The 19,430-nt window shown below is 43.9% G+C and overlaps 1 protein-coding gene across 6 annotated transcripts in view; it reads right to left on the bottom strand.

Moving 5' to 3' along the window:
- Positions 1 to 5,987: 5,987 nt before the first annotated feature.
- The window catches only part of LOC106606228 (WD repeat domain phosphoinositide-interacting protein 1), a 51,688-nt gene continuing 38,245 nt past the window's right edge, over positions 5,988 to 19,430 (bottom strand). Inside the window, exons 8-14 of one of the 6 annotated variants that reach the window (XR_014392576.1) lie at positions 16,425 to 16,532; positions 14,973 to 15,051; positions 14,696 to 14,781; positions 14,221 to 14,328; positions 12,484 to 12,623; positions 8,814 to 12,351; positions 5,988 to 8,743 (exon numbers count right to left, since the gene is read on the bottom strand). Coding sequence is in view for 1 of the 6 variants with exons in the window: in XM_082976269.1 (XP_082832395.1) it covers positions 7,818 to 7,868; positions 12,251 to 12,351; positions 12,484 to 12,623; positions 14,221 to 14,328; positions 14,696 to 14,781; positions 14,973 to 15,051; positions 16,425 to 16,532 (673 nt within the window). In the remaining 5 variants the exon portion in view is untranslated. Of the gene's footprint in view, positions 12,352 to 12,483; positions 12,624 to 14,220; positions 14,329 to 14,695; positions 14,782 to 14,972; positions 15,052 to 16,424; positions 16,533 to 19,430 lie in introns of all 6 variants that reach the window. The other 5 variants (XR_014392575.1, XR_014392574.1, XR_014392573.1 and 2 more) reach the window with 5 other exon arrangements.

A 19,430-nucleotide genomic window follows, 5' to 3' on the forward strand; every position in this document is an offset into this window, starting at 1 on the left:
TACTGCAGAGGTTAGTGCGTACAGCCCAGTACATCACCGGGGCCAAGCTTCCTGCCATCCAGGACCTCTATACCAGGCGGTGTCAGAGGAAGGCCCCAAAAATTGTCAAAGACTCCAGCAACCTTAGTCATAGACTGTTCTCTCTGCTACCGCACGGCAAGCGCTATCGGAGCGCCAAGTCTAGGTCCAAGAGACTTCTTAACAGCTTCTACTCCAAAGCCATAAGACTCCTGAACGTCTAATCAAATGGCTACTCAGACTATTTGCATTGCCCCCCCTTCTACGCTGCTGCTACTCTCTGTTATTATCTATGTATAGTCACTTTAATAACTCTACCTACATGTACATATTACATTTACATTTACATTTAAGTCATTTAGCAGACGCTCTTATCCAGAGCGACTTACAAATTGGTGCATTCATCTTATGATATCCAGTAGAACAACCACTTTACAATAGTGCATCTAAATCTTTTAAGGGGGGGGGGGGGGGTTAGAAGGATTACTTTATCCTATCCTAGGTATTCCTTAAAGAGGTGGGGTTTCAGGTGTCTCCGGAAGGTGGTGATTGACTCCGCTGTCCTGGCGTCGTGAGGGAGCTTGTTCCACCATTGGGGTGCCAGAGCAGCGAACAGTTTTGACTGGGCTGAGCAGGAACTGTGCTTCCTCAGAGGTAGGGAGGCGAGCAGGCCAGAGGTGGATGAACGCAGTGCCCTTGTTTGGGTGTAGGGCCTGATCAGAGCCTGAAGGTACGGCGGTGCCGTTCCCCTCACAGCTCCGTAGGCAAGCACCATGGTCTTGTAGCGGATGCGAGCTTCAACTGGAAGCCAGTGGAGAGAGCGGAGGAGCGGGGTGACGTGAGAGAACTTGGGAAGGTTGAACACCAGATGGGCTGCGGCGTTCTGGATGAGTTGTAGGGGTTTAATGGCACAGGCAGGGAGCCCAGCCAACAGCGAGTTGCAGTAATCCAGACGGGAGATGACAAGTGCCTGGATTAGGACCTGCGCCGCTTCCTGTGTGAGGCAGGGTCGTACTCTGCGAATGTTGTAGAGCATGAACCTACAGGATCGGGTCACCGCCTTGATGTTAGTGGAGAATGACAGGGTGTTGTCCAGGGTCACGCCAAGGTTCTTAGCACTCTGGGAGGAGGACACAAGGGAGTTGTCAACCGTGATGGCGAGATCATGGAACGGGCAGTCCTTCCCCGGGAGGAAGAGCAGCTCCGTCTTGCCGAGGTTCAGCTTGAGGTGGTGATCCGTCATCCACACTGATATGTCTGCCAGACATGCAGAGATGCGATTCGCCACCTGGTTATCAGAAGGGGGAAAGGAGAAGATGAATTGTGTGTCGTCTGCATAGCAATGATAGGAGAGACCATGTGAGGATATGACAGAGCCAAGTGACTTGGTGTATAGCGAGAATAGGAGAGGGCCTAGAACAGAGCTCTGGGGGACACCAGTGGTGAGAGCACGTGGTGCGGAGACAGATTCTCGCCACGCCACCTGGTAGGAGCGACCTGTCAGGTAGGACGCAATCCAAGCGTGGGCCGCGCCGGAGATGCCCTACTCGGATGCCCAACACCAGTGCCCCCACACATTAACTCTGTACCGGTACCCCCTGTATATAGCCTCGCTATTGTTATTTTACTGCTGCTCTTTAATTATTTGTTATTTTTATCTCTTACATTTTTAGGTATTTTCATAAAACTGCATTGTTGGTTAAGGGCTTGTAAGTAAGCATTTCACTGTAAGGTCTGCACCTGTTGTATTCGGCGCATGTGACAAATAACATTTGATTTAATTAGCAGACTGTTCTAGTGTCCTCGCCAATTCATTGATACATATGTTCAAGAGGGTGGGGCTCAAGTTGCATCCCTGTCTCAACCCCCAGCACTGTGGAAAGAAATGTGTGTGTTTTTTCCACATTTTTACCGCACACTTGTTGTTTGTGTACATGGATTTTACTTTGTCGTATATTTTTTCCCCAACACCACTTTCCATCAATTTGTATAGCAGACCCTCGTGCCAAATTGGGTCAAAAGCTTTTTTAAATCAACAAAGCATGAGAAGACTTTGCCTTTGTTTTGGTTTCTTGTTAACACACTATAGTTTTGGCAAGTCGGTTAGGACATCTACTTTGTGCATGACACAAGTAATTTTTCCAACAATTGTTTACAGACAGATTATTTCACTTATAATTCACTGTATCACAATTTCAGTGGGTCAGAAGTTTACATACACTAAGTTGACTGTGCCTTTAAACAGCTTGGAAAATTACAGAAAATGATGTCATGGCTTTAGAAGCTTCTGGTAGGCTAAATGACATCATTTGAGTCAATTGGAGGTGTAACTGTGGATGTATTTCAAGGCCTACCTTCAAACTCAGTGCCTCTTTGCTTGACATCATGGGAAACTCAAAAGAAATCAGACAAGACCTCAGAAAAAAATTGTAGACCTCCACAAGTCTGGTTCATCCTTGGGAGCAATTTCCAAACGCCTGAAGGTACCATGTTCATCTGCACAAACAATAGTACGCAAGTATAAACACCATGGGACCACGCAGCCGTCATACCACTCAGGAAGGAGACGCGTTCTGTGTCCTAGAGATGAACGTACTTTGGTGTGAAAAGTGCAAATCAATCCCAGAACAACAGCAAAGGACCTTGTGAAGATGCTGGAGGAAACAGGTACAAAAGTATCTATATCCACAGTAAAACGAGTCCTATATCGACATAACCTGAAAGACTGCTCAGCAAGGAAGAAGCCACTGCTCCAAAACCGGCATTAAAAAGCAAGACTACGGTTTGCAACTGCACATGGGGACAAAGATCGTACTTTTTGGAGAAAAGTCCTCTGGTCTGATGAAACAAAAATAGAACTGTTTGGCCATAATGACCATCGTTATGTTTGGAGGAAAAAGGGGGAGGCTTGCAAGCCGAAGAACACTATCCCAACCGGGAAGCATGGGGGTTGCAGCATCATGTTGTGGGGATGCTTTGCTGCAGGAGGGACTGGTGCACTTCACAAAATAGATGGCAACATGAGGCAGGACAATTATGTGGATATATTGAAGCAAAATCTCAAAACATTAGTCAGGAAGTTAAAGCTTGGTTGCAAATGGGTCTTCCAAATGGACAATGACCCCAAGCATACTTCCAAAGTTGTAGCAAAATAGCTTAAGGACAACAAAGTCAAGGTATTGGAGAGGCCATCACAAAGCCCTGACCTCAATCCCATAGAAAATTTGTGGGCAGAACTGAAAAAGCGTGTGCGAGCAGAGACGCCTACAAACCTGACTCAGTTAGACCAGCTCTGTCAAGAGGAATAGGCCAAAATTCACCCAACTTATTGTGGGAAGCTTGTGGAAGGCTACCCGAAACGTTTGACCCAAGTTAAACAATTTAAAGGCAACGCTACCAAATACTAATTGAGTGTATGTAAACTTCTGACCCATTGGGAATGTGATGAAAGAAATTAAAGCTGAAATAAATAATTCTCTCTACTATTATTCTGACATTTCACATTCTTAAAATAAAGTGGTGATCCTAACTGACCTAAGACAGGGAATTCTTTATAGAATTAAATGTCAGGAATTGTGAAAAACTGAGTTTAAATGTATTTGGCTAAGGTGTATGTAAACTTCCAACTTCAACTGTATATGTTTTTGCTGTTTGTTCTTTGTTATAGAGCCAAAAAGATTGGAGAAGTGGTTTATACATCTCCATTTTGGATAGATAACTCTTCGTGTTGTTGTTTGTTTAGTGTTTTCTAAGTTTCCCAGAAGTGGTTAGATTCTACGGATTCTTCATTTACATTGATTTCTGATGTGCTGTTCCTTCTTTTTCCGAGGGTATTTCTGTATTGTTTTAGTGATTCACCATAGTGAAGGAGTAGACTCAGGTTTTCTGGGTCTCTATGTTTTTGGTTAGATAGGTTTCTCAATTTCTTTCTTAGGTTTTTGCATTCTTCGTCAAACCATTTGTCATTGTTGTTAATTTTCTTAGGTTTTCTACTGCCAAGTTTACACCTTCGCTATTACAGTGGAACGTTTTGTCCAGGAAGTTGTCTAAAAGGGATTGAATTTGTCGTTGCCTAATTGTTGTTTGGTAGGTTTCTACACTACTTTCCTTCCATCTATAGCATTTCTTAATGTTACTCAGTTCCTTTGGCTTTGATGCCTCATGATTGAGTATTGCTCTGTTCAAGTAGACTGTGATTTTGCTGTGGTCTGATAGGGGTGTCAGTGGACTGACTGTGAACGCTCTGAGAGACTCTGTGTTGAGGTCAGTGATAAAGTAGTCTACAGTCTCTCTCTCTCTCTCTCTCTCTGGACTATTTAGGAGGAAGAGGTAGTGGCTCGTGTGAGGCACGTATAACACTAATGAGTCAACAGTCTCTCTCTCTATTCCTCTCGCTCTTTCACTCTTTCCCTCTCTCTCACTCTCTGACTCTCTCTTTCTCTCTCTCAACAGACTCAGTGGCATGTGCAGTGCAACACTGATGAGTCAACAGTCAGGTCATTATTAACCTAAGGCCTAGCCATATCGGGTTGCAAAATTCCAGTAATTTGACCCAAATTCACATGGTTTTCTAGAAATCCTGGTTGGAGGATTCCAGGATTTTGTCCATAGTCCCTCATAATATTTGTGTGTGTTTTTTTTACACATATTTAACCCCTTATTTTTGTTGGCACCAAACTTCCTCCTTTCTTCTATGTGTTTGTATGGGTTTACCTTCAGACAAGTCCTGTGACACTTGTGGGGGTCGTAGAGTCAAACGGAGAACACCATCATGTTTGGGAGAGTCTCCCCTTTCCATAGTGGGGTCGTATTAGTTTGGAAGCTACAGATGTTTTTGTGAGATGACCGATTTTGGGGATGTCTCATGGTCTTACCGACACCGTTGTAGCTCAGCCACCTTCCACTGCAGATGCGGAAGGTCGTCATAGGCTGATGTGATGGATTGAGACGCAGGCCCTGCAAAAAACAACAACTGATATCTGAAGTTTAAACTGACGGATTGTGATGGGTATTTTTTTATTATGTTACTTAGATAGATGCATCAACTGACTCTTAAGGATTTGAAATCACTACAAGGCTGCCGGCTAGAGCAGTATGGATGCTGTCTTAATTGGCCTGTCACCTCACCACCATCAACCACACACTGCTACTCCCGAGTGGCGCAGCGGTCTAAGGCACTGCATCTCAGTGCTAGAGGCGTCACTACAGATCCTGGTTCGATTCCAGGCTGTATCACAACTGGCCGTGATTGGGAGTTACAGAAAGACTAAATATGAAGGCCTTTTCTACATAGCTCAATTCTGATATTTTTCTGTCACTAATTGGTCTTTTGACCAATCAGATAAGCTCTGAAAATATATCTGTTCTGAAAAGATCTGATGTGATTGATCAAAATACCAATTAGTTTAAAAAAAAATCTGAATTTGGCTGCCTGTGTAAACACAGTTTAAAAGAAAATCTGAATTTGGCTGCCTGTGTAAACACAGTCTTAGATGACCATAGATGCTGATTTAAGGTCATGTTTGTCCCTCTAATGGTTAAGGTTCGGGTAAGCTGATCTTAGTTCTGTGGCAAATTCTATACAAGGATCGATTGGCTACTACATCCAAGGCTGTGTGTGGACTCAGTGGCCTAATAATATAACATCTGTCTAAAACATTCCTTCCTTCCTTCCTCCCCTCCCTCCCTCTCTCCCCTCCCTCTCCTCCCTCTCCCCTCCCCCCTCTCTCCCTCCCTCCCCTCCCTTTCCTCTCCCTCCCCTCCCTCCCTCCCTCCACTCCCTCTCCCCTCCCCCCTCTCTCTCTCCCCTCCCTTTCCACTCCCTCCCTCCCTCCCCTCCCTTTCCTCTCCCTCCCTTTCTACTCCCTCCCCTCCCTTTCCTCTCCCTCCCTCCCCTCCCTTTCCTCTCCCTCCTCTCCCTCCCTCCCTCCCTCCCTTATTAAAGATAAATAACCACTCAACAAGTCAGGTGATTTGCATAATTCCATTCCTACTTCAGTCTACTTCTTTATTTGTTTGTTTCTGTGTAGTTTCTTTTTTGGTCTTGTGCAATCCGCAAAACTTCGCACTTTTACAAATGATATCATCGGGACGTACATACAAAACGACCTGCTGGATCGTGTCCAATACGGGTACATGTAAACATTTAATAAGTATCAATACATCCAAATACACAGAATTAAAGCAAAATAAACATCATAATAAAAACTGTTAATCTCCTTTACGATTAAATACCAGAATGTTAATAATAATAAAAATAATAACAAACATAATACAAAGTTATGATGATGGTATAATTAAACAATTGAATTATTCTATTATAAAATATTTTTTGTAGCTCTAAAAACCGTGGTTATATTTGCGACATGTCAGGCATGCACCTGGTACAGTAGAGTCTTAACACCCCAGAGACAGATCACACACATGGTCTCTGGTACAGTAGAGTCTTAACACCCCAGAGACAGATCACATGGTCTCTGGTACAGTAGAGTCTTAACACCCCAGAGACAGATCACATGGTCTCTGGTACAGTAGAGTCTTAACACCCCAGAGACAGATCACATGGTCTCTGGTACAGTAGAGTCTTAACACCCCAGAGACAGATCACATGGTCTCTGGTACAGTAGAGTCTTAACACCCCAGAGACAGATCACATGGTCTCTGGTACAGTAGAGTCTTAACACCCCAGAGACAGATCACATGGTCTCTGGTACAGTAGAGTCTTAACACCCCAGAGACAGATCACATGGTCTCTGGTACAGTAGAGTCTTAACACCCCAGAGACAGATCACATGGTCTCTGGTACAGTAGAGTCTTAACACCCCAGAGACAGATCACATGGTCTCTGGTACAGTAGAGTCTTAACACCCCAGAGACAGATCACATGGTCTCTGGTACAGTAGAGTCTTAACACCCCAGAGACAGATCACATGGTCTCTGGTACAGTAGAGTCTTAACACCCCAGAGACAGATCACATGGTCTCTGGTACATCCACTGCTCTTCCAAGGTGCCATCTGGGACGGAGCCTTTGTGACCTTGATTTAGTTTGGAGTTTGTCCTCTTGGGAATACTCAAATCGGTTTCATTGGTTCCATTATACAGGAAACACTAAACCAGTGGTTCCCAACCTTTTTTCTTTGTTTTCCGGTTAGTGTACCACCAACTAAATTTGGCTCTGCCCAGAGTACCCCTGAAGTACCCCCTCATGTGCATTTTGACCGGTAGGCCTATGGTCTCATGAGTCTTCTCTAGTACCCCCTCTAGTACCCTCTCCTAGTACCCATGGGTTGGGAACCACTGAACTAAACTAAGCACAGCCCTGGACTTTGTACCAAATTGCACTATATTGCCTATATAGTGCATTACATTTGATCAGAGCCCTATGGTCCCGGTCAAAAGTAGTGCACTAAATAGGGAATAGGGTGCCTTTTATGACATAGTGGTATTTGAAAGCGTTTGACATTATATATTTGACCCAGGACTGTAACACACCCCAACACACCGGGTCACAAACACCCAGTCCTGGCCCCCCCCTCCCAATTAGAAATCATAATTATTATAATATATTTTTTTAAATCACTTAATTCAAAAAAATAACTTAGCACCCTAAAATGAGAGTCTTTTTTCCCTCTCGTTTATTTTGTCCTGGGTCATGTAACGGCTCTCCTGGAAGTCCTGTGGTTCCAGACCAGGTGTTAGTGTGTTCTAACGTGTACAACAGACACCTGTCTGTCTGTCTGTCTGTCTGTCCGCCCGCCCGCCCGTCTGTCCTCCTGTCCTTCCTTCCTTCGTTCTACCCTCACAGACGACGCCCCTGGCCACCTCGAGTTCCGTCGCGGCACCAATTTATCTACCAAAACACCAAAACAGACCGGGGTCAGGGGTCAGGTTGAATGGTTTTGGTCATAGTCTTGTTATAATAGAGACAACAGGGTTAAGGTTCCTTCCATGTCATTTCAGGCTACGTCCCAAATGGTATCCTATTCCCTGTAGTGCACTACTTTTAAACCAGAGCCCTATTTCCTATATGGTGAACTACCAGGGTCAAAAGTAGTGCACTATATAGGGAATATGGTGACATTTGGGACGCGAACCTCAGTCAATTCAATGTAATTCCTGAACTGACTGAATTGAAATGGAAATGACCCCGACCCTGAGAGACAGACTAAAGATAACACGTCCACCTTTACCAATATCAACATCAAGGGGAAAAATGTTTTAGAAAACACTCCACTAACTAAGATACATCCTGTGATTAATGCTCTTAGATAACGTTTTTCTAGGACCAGACACATGGGACAGACTAGACAGCGGTGTACAAATAGACTTCGTTATTCGTTCTAAAACACACAGTCATGCCAAGAAGTTTAAAAACAACATCATTATTGTAGTATGGTCACGTGGATATGTATCACGGCTTCCCTTCTCAGAGAATGTGACAGAACTACAGGTTGACCTTCATTTCAATAGGACATGTAAACTAGTAGGGCATTACATAGGCAGCTTTTTCCCAACCCCTCCTCGGCAACCTGTCCATGTACTATTACAACCTCTCCTCGGCAACCCCCAGCCTGTCCATGTACTATTACAACCTCTCCTCGGCAACCTGTCCATGTACTATTACAACCTCTCCTCGGCAACCCCCAGCCTGTCCATGTACTATTACAACCTCTCCTCGGCAACCTGTCCATGTACTATTACAACCTCTCCTCGGCAACCCCCAGCCTGTCCATGTACTATTACAACCTCTCCTCGGCAACCTGTCCATGTACTATTACAACCTCTCCTCGGCAACCTGTCCATGTACTATTACAACCTCTCCTCGGCAACCCCCAGCCTGTCCATGTACTATTACAACCTCTCCTCGGCAACCCCCAGCCTGTCCATGTACTATTACAACCTCTCCTCGGCAACCTGTCCATGTACTATTACAACCTCTCCTCGGCAACCCCCAGCCTGTCCATGTATTATTACAACCTCTCCTTGGCAACCCCCAGCCTGTCCATGTACTATTACAACCTCTCCTCGGCAACCCCCAGCCTGTCCATGTACTATTACAACCTCTCCTTGGCAACCCCCAGCCTGTCCATGTACTATTACAACCTCTCCTCGGCAACCCCCAGCCTGTCCATGTATTTGAACTGTTCCAGAACTAGCACACCTGACGCTACAACCGGTCAACGAGCACTTGACTACTATAATCAGGCGCCAGTTCAGGGCTACAACAACATTGTGAAACGTCCCCGAGGAGAGATTTGAAAAAGGCTAAGGCATAGAGAATCATGGGCTCTCTCTATACCCAATAGTGGCCAATAAAGCAACATAGAATCTTCTCCTTATGCACTGATCTAGGACCAGTATTGCGCTTAACCTTCATTTGGTAAGGTCCTAAGTATGCTGATCCTAGATCAGTGCTTAGGAGCGACTTCTACTTGCTTACAGGTTGCACTGAGCAATGGGAACTCACACGGGGACAACAGCACCCCCTTGTGGATTAATATAACAATTACACCAACAGACCTGGCCACATGCAACTAGGATTCAATCTGATCGCGGGTTATCGGCATTGCGACTTTTAAAGGCAATATCCGATTGAGTCGACATATGCAGCGTTTACCGTAAATGGAATCTCCGCGAACGCGGGAACATTTCCTGCCTATCACCCAGGATCTAATTTAATCCCGGCCTATACATCTGAACGGTTCTTTCAAACCCCCATTTGATTCATTATACACGTCATATTAAGAAGGTAACACTTATAAAATCACATATAAACCAAAATAGCTATTCCAGAGAAATGATGTATTAAAGTAATACCGGTGTTCACAGAGTGAAACCCATTGCAACCCTCAGCATTAAAACAAACCTTCTTATAAAACCTACTGTATATATACTGACTGCACAAAACATTAAGAACACCTGCTCTTTCCATGACACAGACTGACCTGGTGAATCCAGGTGAAAGCTGTGATCCCTTATTGACGTCACTTGTTAAATCCACTTCAATCAGTGTAGATGAAGAGGAGGAGACAGGTTAAACTCAATATTAGGAAGATGTTCCTAATGTTTTGTTCACTCAGTGTATACTGTAGGATTTAAACCCAATATTTTGTAGGAGTTAGTGTGGAGGCCTTGCTAACTGGGACAATGTTATAAGGGGTAGGGAAGGGGACTAGTTTGTAGGAGGGTAGGGGTAGGGAAGGGGACTAGTTTGTAGGAGGGGAAGGGGACTAGTTTGTGGGAGGGTAGGGGTTAAGGAAGGGGACTAGTTTGTGAGAGGGTAGGGGTTAAGGAAGGGGACTAGTTTGTAGGAGGGTAGGGGATAAGGAAGGGGACTAGTTTGTAGGAGGGTAGGGGATAAGGAAGGGGACTAGTTTGTAGGAGGGTAGGGGTTAAGGAAGGGGACTAGTTTGTAGGAGGGTAGGGGTAGGGAAGGGGACTAGTTTGTAGGAGGGGAAGGGGGCTAGTTTGTAGGAGGGTAGGGGTAGGGAAGGGGACTAGTTTGTAGGAGGGTAGGGGTTAAGGAAGGGGACTAGTTTGTGGGAGGGTAGGGGTTAAGGAAGGGGACTAGTTTGTAGGAGGGTAGGGGTTAAGGAAGGGGACTAGTTTGTAGGAGGGTAGGGGTTAAGGAAGGGGACTAGTTTGTAGGAGGGTAGGGGTTAAGGAAGGGGACTAGTTTGTGGAAGGGTAGGGGTTAAGGAAGGGGACTAGTTTGTAGGAGGGTAGGGGTTAAGGAAGGGGACTAGTTTGTAGGAGGGTAGGGGTTAAGGAAGGGGACTAGTTTGTGAGAGGGTAGGGGTTAAGGAAGGGGACTAGTTTGTAGGAGGGTAGGGGATAAGGAAGGGGACTAGTTTGTAGGAGGGTAGGGGATAAGGAAGGGGACTAGTTTGTAGGAGGGTAGGGGTTAAGGAAGGGGACTAGTTTGTAGGAGGGTAGGGGTTAAGGAAGGGGACTAGTTTGTAGGAGGGTAGGGGTTAAGGAAGGGGACTAGTTTGTAGGAGGGTAGGGGTAAAGGAAGGGGACTAGTTTGTAGGAGGGTAGGGGTTAAGGAAGGGGACTAGTTTGTAGGAGGGGAAGGGGGCTAGTTTGTAGGAGGGTAGGGGTTAAGGAAGGGGACTAGTTTGTGGGAGGGTAGGGGTTAAGGAAGGGGACTAGTTTGTAGGAGGGTAGGGGTTAAGGAAGGGGACTAGTTTGTAGGAGGGTAGGGGTTAAGGAAGGGGACTAGTTTGTAGGAGGGTAGGGGTAAAGGAAGGGGACTAGTTTGTAGGAGGGTAGGGGTTAAGGAAGGGGACTAGTTTGTAGGAGGGGAAGGGGACTAGTTTGTAGGAGGGTAGGGGTTAAGGAAGGGGACTAGTTTGTAGGAGGGTAGGGGTTAAGGAAGGGGACTAGTTTGTAGGAGGGTAGGGGATAAGGAAGGGGACTAGTTTGTAGGAGGGTAGGGGTTAAGGAAGGGGACTAGTTTGTAGGAGGGTAGGGGTTAAGGAAGGGGACTAGTTTGTAGGAGGGTAGGGGTAGGGAAGGGGACTAGTTTGTAGGAGGGTAGGGGATAAGGAAGGGGACTAGTTTGTAGGAGGGTAGGGGTTAAGGAAGGGGACTAGGCTAGTACTATAGTTCCTATGTTTCTAAATTGGACCCGGTTAGCTCCTGAGTGGAATATAAAGACAGTAGGGTCAACTCTTTACATGTGCTCCTCTGATCCTACTTATGTCCTTCCAGACTCAGTATCCCAGAAGCACTACTGCTGCTCACCACAAATGAGGAGCTGTCCTTTAGTTTCTGAAGGCAGTAGGGTAGAGTTGCACCCTTTCCTTTTGTCTAATGTCATTCCAGGTTGAAATATCTCGCTTTGGCCAAACTCTGCTTCTCTCAGTCTCTGGCTAGCTAGCCAGGCTACTGTTTCTGTATAGGACCAGGCTATTAGAGTTAGCATAACTACTGTTTCTGTATAGGACCAGGCTAGGAGAGTTAGCATGACTACTGTTTCTGTATAGGACCAGGCTAGGAGAGTTAGCATGACTACTGTTTCTGTATAGGACCAGGCTAGGAGAGTTAGCATGACTACTGTTTCTGTATAGGACCAGGCTAGGAGAGTTAGCATGACTACTGTTTCTGTATAGGACCAGGCTAGGAGAGTTAGCATAACTACTGTTTCTGTATAGGACCAGGCTAGGAGAGTTAGCATGACTACTGTTTCTGTATAGGACCAGGCTAGGAGAGTTGCTGATTGCTCACTGGAGGAAACTCGTTCTCATCATCCAGACAGACGGGACCAGCGGCAAACTCATGTTCTGGGATCACCTCGCCCTTCTTAGCCCCACCATCCTCAGAGTAACCTGGGGTGGAGAGGAGAGGAGAGAGGTTACAGGTAAAGTTATACACACACACCCTTTCAGATACAACACAAATCTCTCTCTCTCTCTCACACACACACAATATTTCTCTCTTTCTCTCTCACTCACACACACCTGTAAGCGTGGTAGTGACTGGACCAGTGGTTGGTATGGCAACAGTGGCGGCGTATGATGGACATGCCTGGACAGGCACCGTGACCTCTGACCCTTCTGACTCCACCCCCTCCTCCTTGTCCTCATCCTCACCAAACAATCTGGGGGGGGGGATAAAATCAGCAAGAGAGAGCAGCAAGATGTGTGACCTGTTACCACAAGAAAAGGGCAACCAGTGAAGAACAAACACCATTGTAAATACAACCTATATTTATGTTTATTTATTTTCCCTTGTGTACTTTAACTATTTGAACATCATTACAACACTGTATGTAGACATAATATGACATTTGAAATGTATTTATTCCTTTGAAACTTGTGAGTGTAAGGTTTACTGTTCATTTTTTATTGTTTATTTCATTTTTGTTTATTATCTATTTCACTTGCTTTGGCAATGTAAACATATGTTTCCCATGCCAATAAAGCATAAATACTAGGTCTGGTATTGAATAGGTTGCAGATGACAACAGAAATACTAGGTCTGGTATTGAATAGGTTGCAGATGACAACAGAAATACTAGGTCTGGTATTGAATAGGTTGCAGATGACAACAGAAATACTAGGTCTGGTATTGAATAAGTTGCAGATGACAACAGAAATACTAGGTCTGGTATTGAATAGGTTGCAGATGACAACAGAAATACTAGGTCTGGTATTGAATAGGTTGCAGATGACAACCAGAAATACTAGGTCTGGTATTGAATAGGTTGCAGATGACAACAGAAATACTAGGTCTGGTATTGAATAGGTTGCAGATGACAACAGAAATACTAGGTCTGGTATTGAATAGGTTGCAGATGACAACAGAAATACTAGGTCTGGTATTGAATAGGTTGCAGATGACAACAGAAATACTAGGTCTGGTATTGAATAGGTTGCAGATGACAACAGAAATACTAGGTCTGGTATTGAATAGGTTGCAGATGACAACAGAAATACTAGGTCTGGTATTGAATAGGTTGCAGATGACAACAGAAATACTAGGTCTGGTATTGAATAGGTTGCAGATGACAACAGAAATACTAGGTCTGGTATTGAATAGGTTGCAGATGACAACAGAAATACTAGGTCTGGTATTGAATAGGTTGCAGATGACAACAGAAATACTAGGTCTGGTATTGAATAGGTTGCAGATGACAACAGAAATACTAGGTCTGGTATTGAATAGGTTGCAGATGACAACAGAAATACTAGGTCTGGTATTGAATAGGTTGCAGATGACAACAGAAATACTAGGTCTGGTATTGAATAGGTTGCAGATGACAACAGAAATACTAGGTCTGGTATTGAATAGGTTGCAGATGACAACAGAAATACTAGGTCTGGTATTGAATAGGTTGCAGATGACAACAGAAATACTAGGTCTGGTATTGAATAGGTTGCAGATGACAACAGAAATACTAGGTCTGGTATTGAATAGGTTGCAGATGACAACAGAAATACTAGGTCTGGTATTGAATAGGTTGCAGATGACAACAGAAATACTAGGTCTGGTATTGAATAGGTTGCAGATGACAACAGAAATACTAGGTCTGGTATTGAATAGGTTGCAGATGACAACAGAAATACTAGGTCTGGTATTGAATAGGTTGCAGATGATGGTTTTCCAGATGTCACTTTCAGCAGTTTGTTTGATTAGCAAAGCAGCTGTAAGGGCTTCTGACCTCGATTGACCTCTGACCTGAGATGACCTCTCACCTGTGTTTCTGAGCCAGGACACACTCTCCTCCATCCTGAGGGTCGACGTTATAGATGAACAGCTGTCCGTCGGAGGAGGCCACCAGCAGACGAGGAAGCTTCTGGATCCTGACAGACAGACACAGGGACACAGCCAGCCATGACACCCTCACACCCAGTGGAATAGGACATACAACACTATAATTTATGGCCATTACTCTCGGATCAGGTCAGGATGATCTACGATATAGTATTTTAAACTGTGTAATTCAGTCTACTACTGTCTACTACTGTGTATTACTGTCTACTACTGTGTACTACTGTGTACTACTGTGTACTACTGTGTACTACTGTGTATAACAAATAGAAGACCAAAACCTAATGAGATAAAAAACCCACACCAACTCCCTATACAGTACACACACACACACACACACACACACACACATACACCCGTAATCCCTAAACACAAAAACACACACACAGGGAGACTCACGTGGCGAGGGTACAGACGTTCCTCTGCCCGGCCACTAGGAGGCGTACAGTGGCAAAGGCTCTTTCCTGACTCATCACTCCAGACACCTCAAATGCAATCAAAGTGTATTGTCATATGATAGGATACAGCCTAGTGTATACAGTACAATGTCATGCTACTTACAAGATCTCCTCTCAGTACAGCAAGTAAACAAATATTTGAAATAGTATTGAATAAGAAGAAGCATAATATATAAACATGCAGGGAACAAGAAAGAAAAGGCCAATAAGACAGACACCTGGGCTGGGAGGTAGCTGCTGGCTGCAGAGAACATCTTCCCTACGTAGGATCCCCAGGTAGGACACTCCTCCTCTCCACTACACAGAGAGAGACAGGGAGATACACAGAGAGAGACAGGGTTAGAGAGACAGGGAGATACAGGGTTAGAGAGACAGGGAGATACAGGGTTAGAGAGACAGGGAGATACAGGGTTAGAGAGACAGGGAGATACACAGAGAGAGACAGGGAGATACAGGGTTAGAGAGACAGGGAGATACAGGGTTAGAGAGACAGGGAGATACAGGGTTAGAGAGACAGGGAGATACACAGAGAGAGACAGGGAGATACAGGGTTAGAGAGACAGGGAGATACAGGGTTAGAGAGACAGGGAGATACACAGAGAGAGACAGGGAGATACACAGAGAGAGACAGGGAGATACACAGAGAGAGACAGGGAGATACAGGGTTAGAGAGACAGGGAGATACAGGGTTAGAGAGACAGGGAGATACAGGGTTAGAGAGACAGGGAGATACACAGAGAGAGACAGGGAGATACACAGAGAGAGACAGGGAGATACACAGAGAGAGACAGGGAGATACACAGAGAGAGACAGGGTTAGAGAGACAGGGAGATACAGGGTTAGAGAGACAGGGAGATACACAGAGAGAGACAGGGAGATACAGGGTTAGAGAGACAGGGAGATACAGGGTTAGAGAGACAGGGAGAGAGAAAGAGTGTGTGAGAGAGGGGGATAGAGAGAGAGGGGGGGATGGGGGATAGAGAGAGAGGGGGGTAGAGAGAGGGGGGGATAGAGAGAGAGAGGGGGGATGGGGGATAGAGAGAGAGGGGGGTAGAGAGAGAGGGGGGGATAGAGAGAGAGAGGGGGGATGGGGGATAGAGAGAGATGGGGGATAGAGAGAGAGGGGGGTAGAGAGAGAGGGGGGTAGAGAGAGAGGGGGGATAGAGAGAGAGGGGGGATAGAGAGAGAGAGATAGGGGGATAGAGAGAGAGGTGGGGTAGAGAGAGAGAGATAGGGGGGATAGAGAGAGAGAGATAGGCGGATAGAGAGAGAGGTGGGGTAGAGAGAGAGAGATAGGGGGGATAGAGAGAGATAGAGGGGTAGAGAGAGAGAGAGGGGGGATGGGGGATAGAGAGAGAGGGGGGTAGAGAGAGAGATAGGGGGATAGAGAGAGAGATAGGGGGGATAGAGAGAGATAGGGGGGATAGAGAGAGATAGGGGGGATAGAGAGAGAGATGGGGGATAGAGAGAGAGATAGAGGGGATAGAGAGAGAGGTGGGGTAGAGAGAGAGAGATAGAGGGGTAGATAGAGAGATGGGGGGATAGAGAGAGATAGAGGGATAGAGAGAGATAGATAGGGGGATAGAGAGAGATGAGGGGTAGAGAGAGAGATGTATGATGGCTTGCCAGGTTGGGGGTGACTCCTATGTGTGTGTGGTGTGTGTGTGTACCTGGGTCCGTGCTGTTCCAGTTTGAAGATGTGTACGGTCTCAGTGTTGCTGGAGGCACAGAGGAACTGGGCGTCAGGACTGAAGGACAGGGAACTGATATTGACGTACCTGCAGACACACACACACACACACACACACACACACACACACACACACACACACACACACACACACACACACACACACACACACACACACACACACACACACACACACACACACACACACACACACACACACACACACACACACACACACACACACACAAGTTATTATAAGTCTCTTCTACACTCATACTGTTAGTAAGAACTTAATTACACAAATGACGTTATCTAGCTATGAAAGAAGCGTTTGAAACATTTCAGCGGGCCATTCCTTTCCTTTGCTTTGTTCTATCACACATTGTCATAATGAGAGATGTGTCATTATAAACCTGTCTTCAGTCTGTTCTAATGTCATAATGAGAGATGTGTCATTATAAACCTGTCTTCAGTCTGTTCTAATGTTGTCATAATGAGAGATGTGTCATTATAAACCTGTCTTCAGTCTGTTCTAATGTCATAATGAGAGATGTGTCATTATAAACCTGTCTTCAGTCTGTTCTAATGTTGTCATAATGAGAGATGTGTCATTATAAACCTGTCTTCAGTCTGTTCTAATGTTGTCATAATGAGAGATGTGTCATTATAAACCTGTCTTCAGTCTGTTCTAATGTCATAATGAGAGATGTGTCATTATAAACCTGTCTTCAGTCTGTTCTAATGTCATAATGAGAGATGTGTCATTATAAACCTGTCTTCAGTCTGTTCTAATGTCATAATGAGAGATGTGTCATTATAAACCTGTCTTCAGTCTGTTCTAATGTTGTCATAATGAGAGATGTGTCATTATAAACCTGTCTTCAGTCTGTTCTAATGTCATAATGAGAGATGTGTCATTATAAACCTGTCTTCAGTCTGTTCTAATGTCATAATGAGAGATGTGTCATTATAAACCTGTCTTCAGTCTGTTCTAATGTCATAATGAGAGATGTGTCATTATAAACCTGTCTTCAGTCTGTTCTAATGTTGTCATAATGAGAGATGTGTCATTATAAACCTGTCTTCAGTCTGTTCTAATGTTGTCATAATGAGAGATGTGTCATTATAAACCTGTCTTCAGTCTGTTCTAATGTCATAATGAGAGATGTGTCATTATAAACCTGTCTTCAGTCTGTTCTAATGTCATAATGAGAGATGTGTCATTATAAACCTGTCTTCAGTCTGTTCTAATGTTGTCATAATGAGAGATGTGTCATTATAAACCTGTCTTCAGTCTGTTCTAATGTCATAATGAGAGATGTGTCATTATAAACCCGTCTTCAGTCTGTTCTAATGTTGTCATAATGAGAGATGTGTCATTATAAACCTGTCTTCAGTCTGTTCTAATGTCATAATGAGAGATGTGTCATTATAAACCCGTCTTCAGTCTGTTCTAATGTTGTCATAATGAGAGATGTGTCATTATAAACCTGTCTTCAGTCTGTTCTAATGTCATAATGAGAGATGTGTCATTATAAACCTGTCTTCAGTCTGTTCTAATGTCATAATGAGAGATGTGTCATTATAAACCTGTCTTCAGTCTGTTCTAATGTCATAATGAGAGATGTGTCATTATAAACCTGTCTTCAGTCTGTTCTAATGTCATAATGAGAGATGTGTCATTATAAACCTGTCTTCAGTCTGTTCTAATGTCATAATGAGAGATGTGTCATTATAAACCTGTCTTCAGTCTGTTCTAATGTTGTCATAATGAGAGATGTGTCATTATAAACCTGTCTTCAGTCTGTTCTAATGTTGTCATAATGAGAGATGTGTCATTATAAACCTGTCTTCAGTCTGTTCTAATGTCATAATGAGAGATGTGTCATTATAAACCTGTCTTCAGTCTGTTCTAATGTTGTCATAATGAGAGATGTGTCATTATAAACCTGTCTTCAGTCTGTTCTAATGTCATAATGAGAGATGTGTCATTATAAACCTGTCTTCAGTCTGTTCTAATGTTGTCATAATGAGAGATGTGTCATTATAAACCTGTCTTCAGTCTGTTCTAATGTTGTCATAATGAGAGATGTGTCATTATAAACCTGTCTTCAGTCTGTTCTAATGTCATAATGAGAGATGTGTCATTATAAACCTGTCTTCAGTCTGTTCTAATGTCATAATGAGAGATGTGTCATTATAAACCTGTCTTCAGTCTGTTCTAATGTTGTCATAATGAGAGATGTGTCATTATAAACCTGTCTTCAGTCTGTTCTAATGTCATAATGAGAGATGTGTCATTATAAACCTGTCTTCAGTCTGTTCTAATGTCATAATGAGAGATGTGTCATTATAAACCTGTCTTCAGTCTGTTCTAATGTCATAATGAGAGATGTGTCATTATAAACCTGTCTTCAGTCTGTTCTAATGTCATAATGAGAGATGTGTCATTATAAACCTGTCTTCAGTCTGTTCTAATGTTGTCATAATGAGAGATGTGTCATTATAAACCTGTCTTCAGTCTGTTCTAATGTTGTCATAATGAGAGATGTGTCATTATAAACCTGTCTTCAGTCTGTTCTAATGTCATAATGAGAGATGTGTCATTATAAACCTGTCTTCAGTCTGTTCTAATGTTGTCATAATGAGAGATGTGTCATTATAAACCTGTCTTCAGTCTGTTCTAATGTCATAATGAGAGATGTGTCATTATAAACCTGTCTTCAGTCTGTTCTAATGTCATAATGAGAGATGTGTCATTATAAACCTGTCTTCAGTCTGTTCTAATGTTGTCATAATGAGAGATGTGTCATTATAAACCTGTCTTCAGTCTGTTCTAATGTCATAATGAGAGATGTGTCATTATAAACCTGTCTTCAGTCTGTTCTAATGTCATAATGAGAGATGTATCATTATAAACCTGTCTTCAGTCTGTTCTAATGTTGTCATAATGAGAGATGTGTCATTATAAACCTGTCTTCAGTCT

Source organism: Salmo salar, chromosome 06, assembly GCF_965601325.2.
Source record: "Salmo salar chromosome 06, fSalSal1, whole genome shotgun sequence".
Classification (NCBI taxonomy): domain Eukaryota; kingdom Metazoa; phylum Chordata; class Actinopteri; order Salmoniformes; family Salmonidae; genus Salmo; species Salmo salar.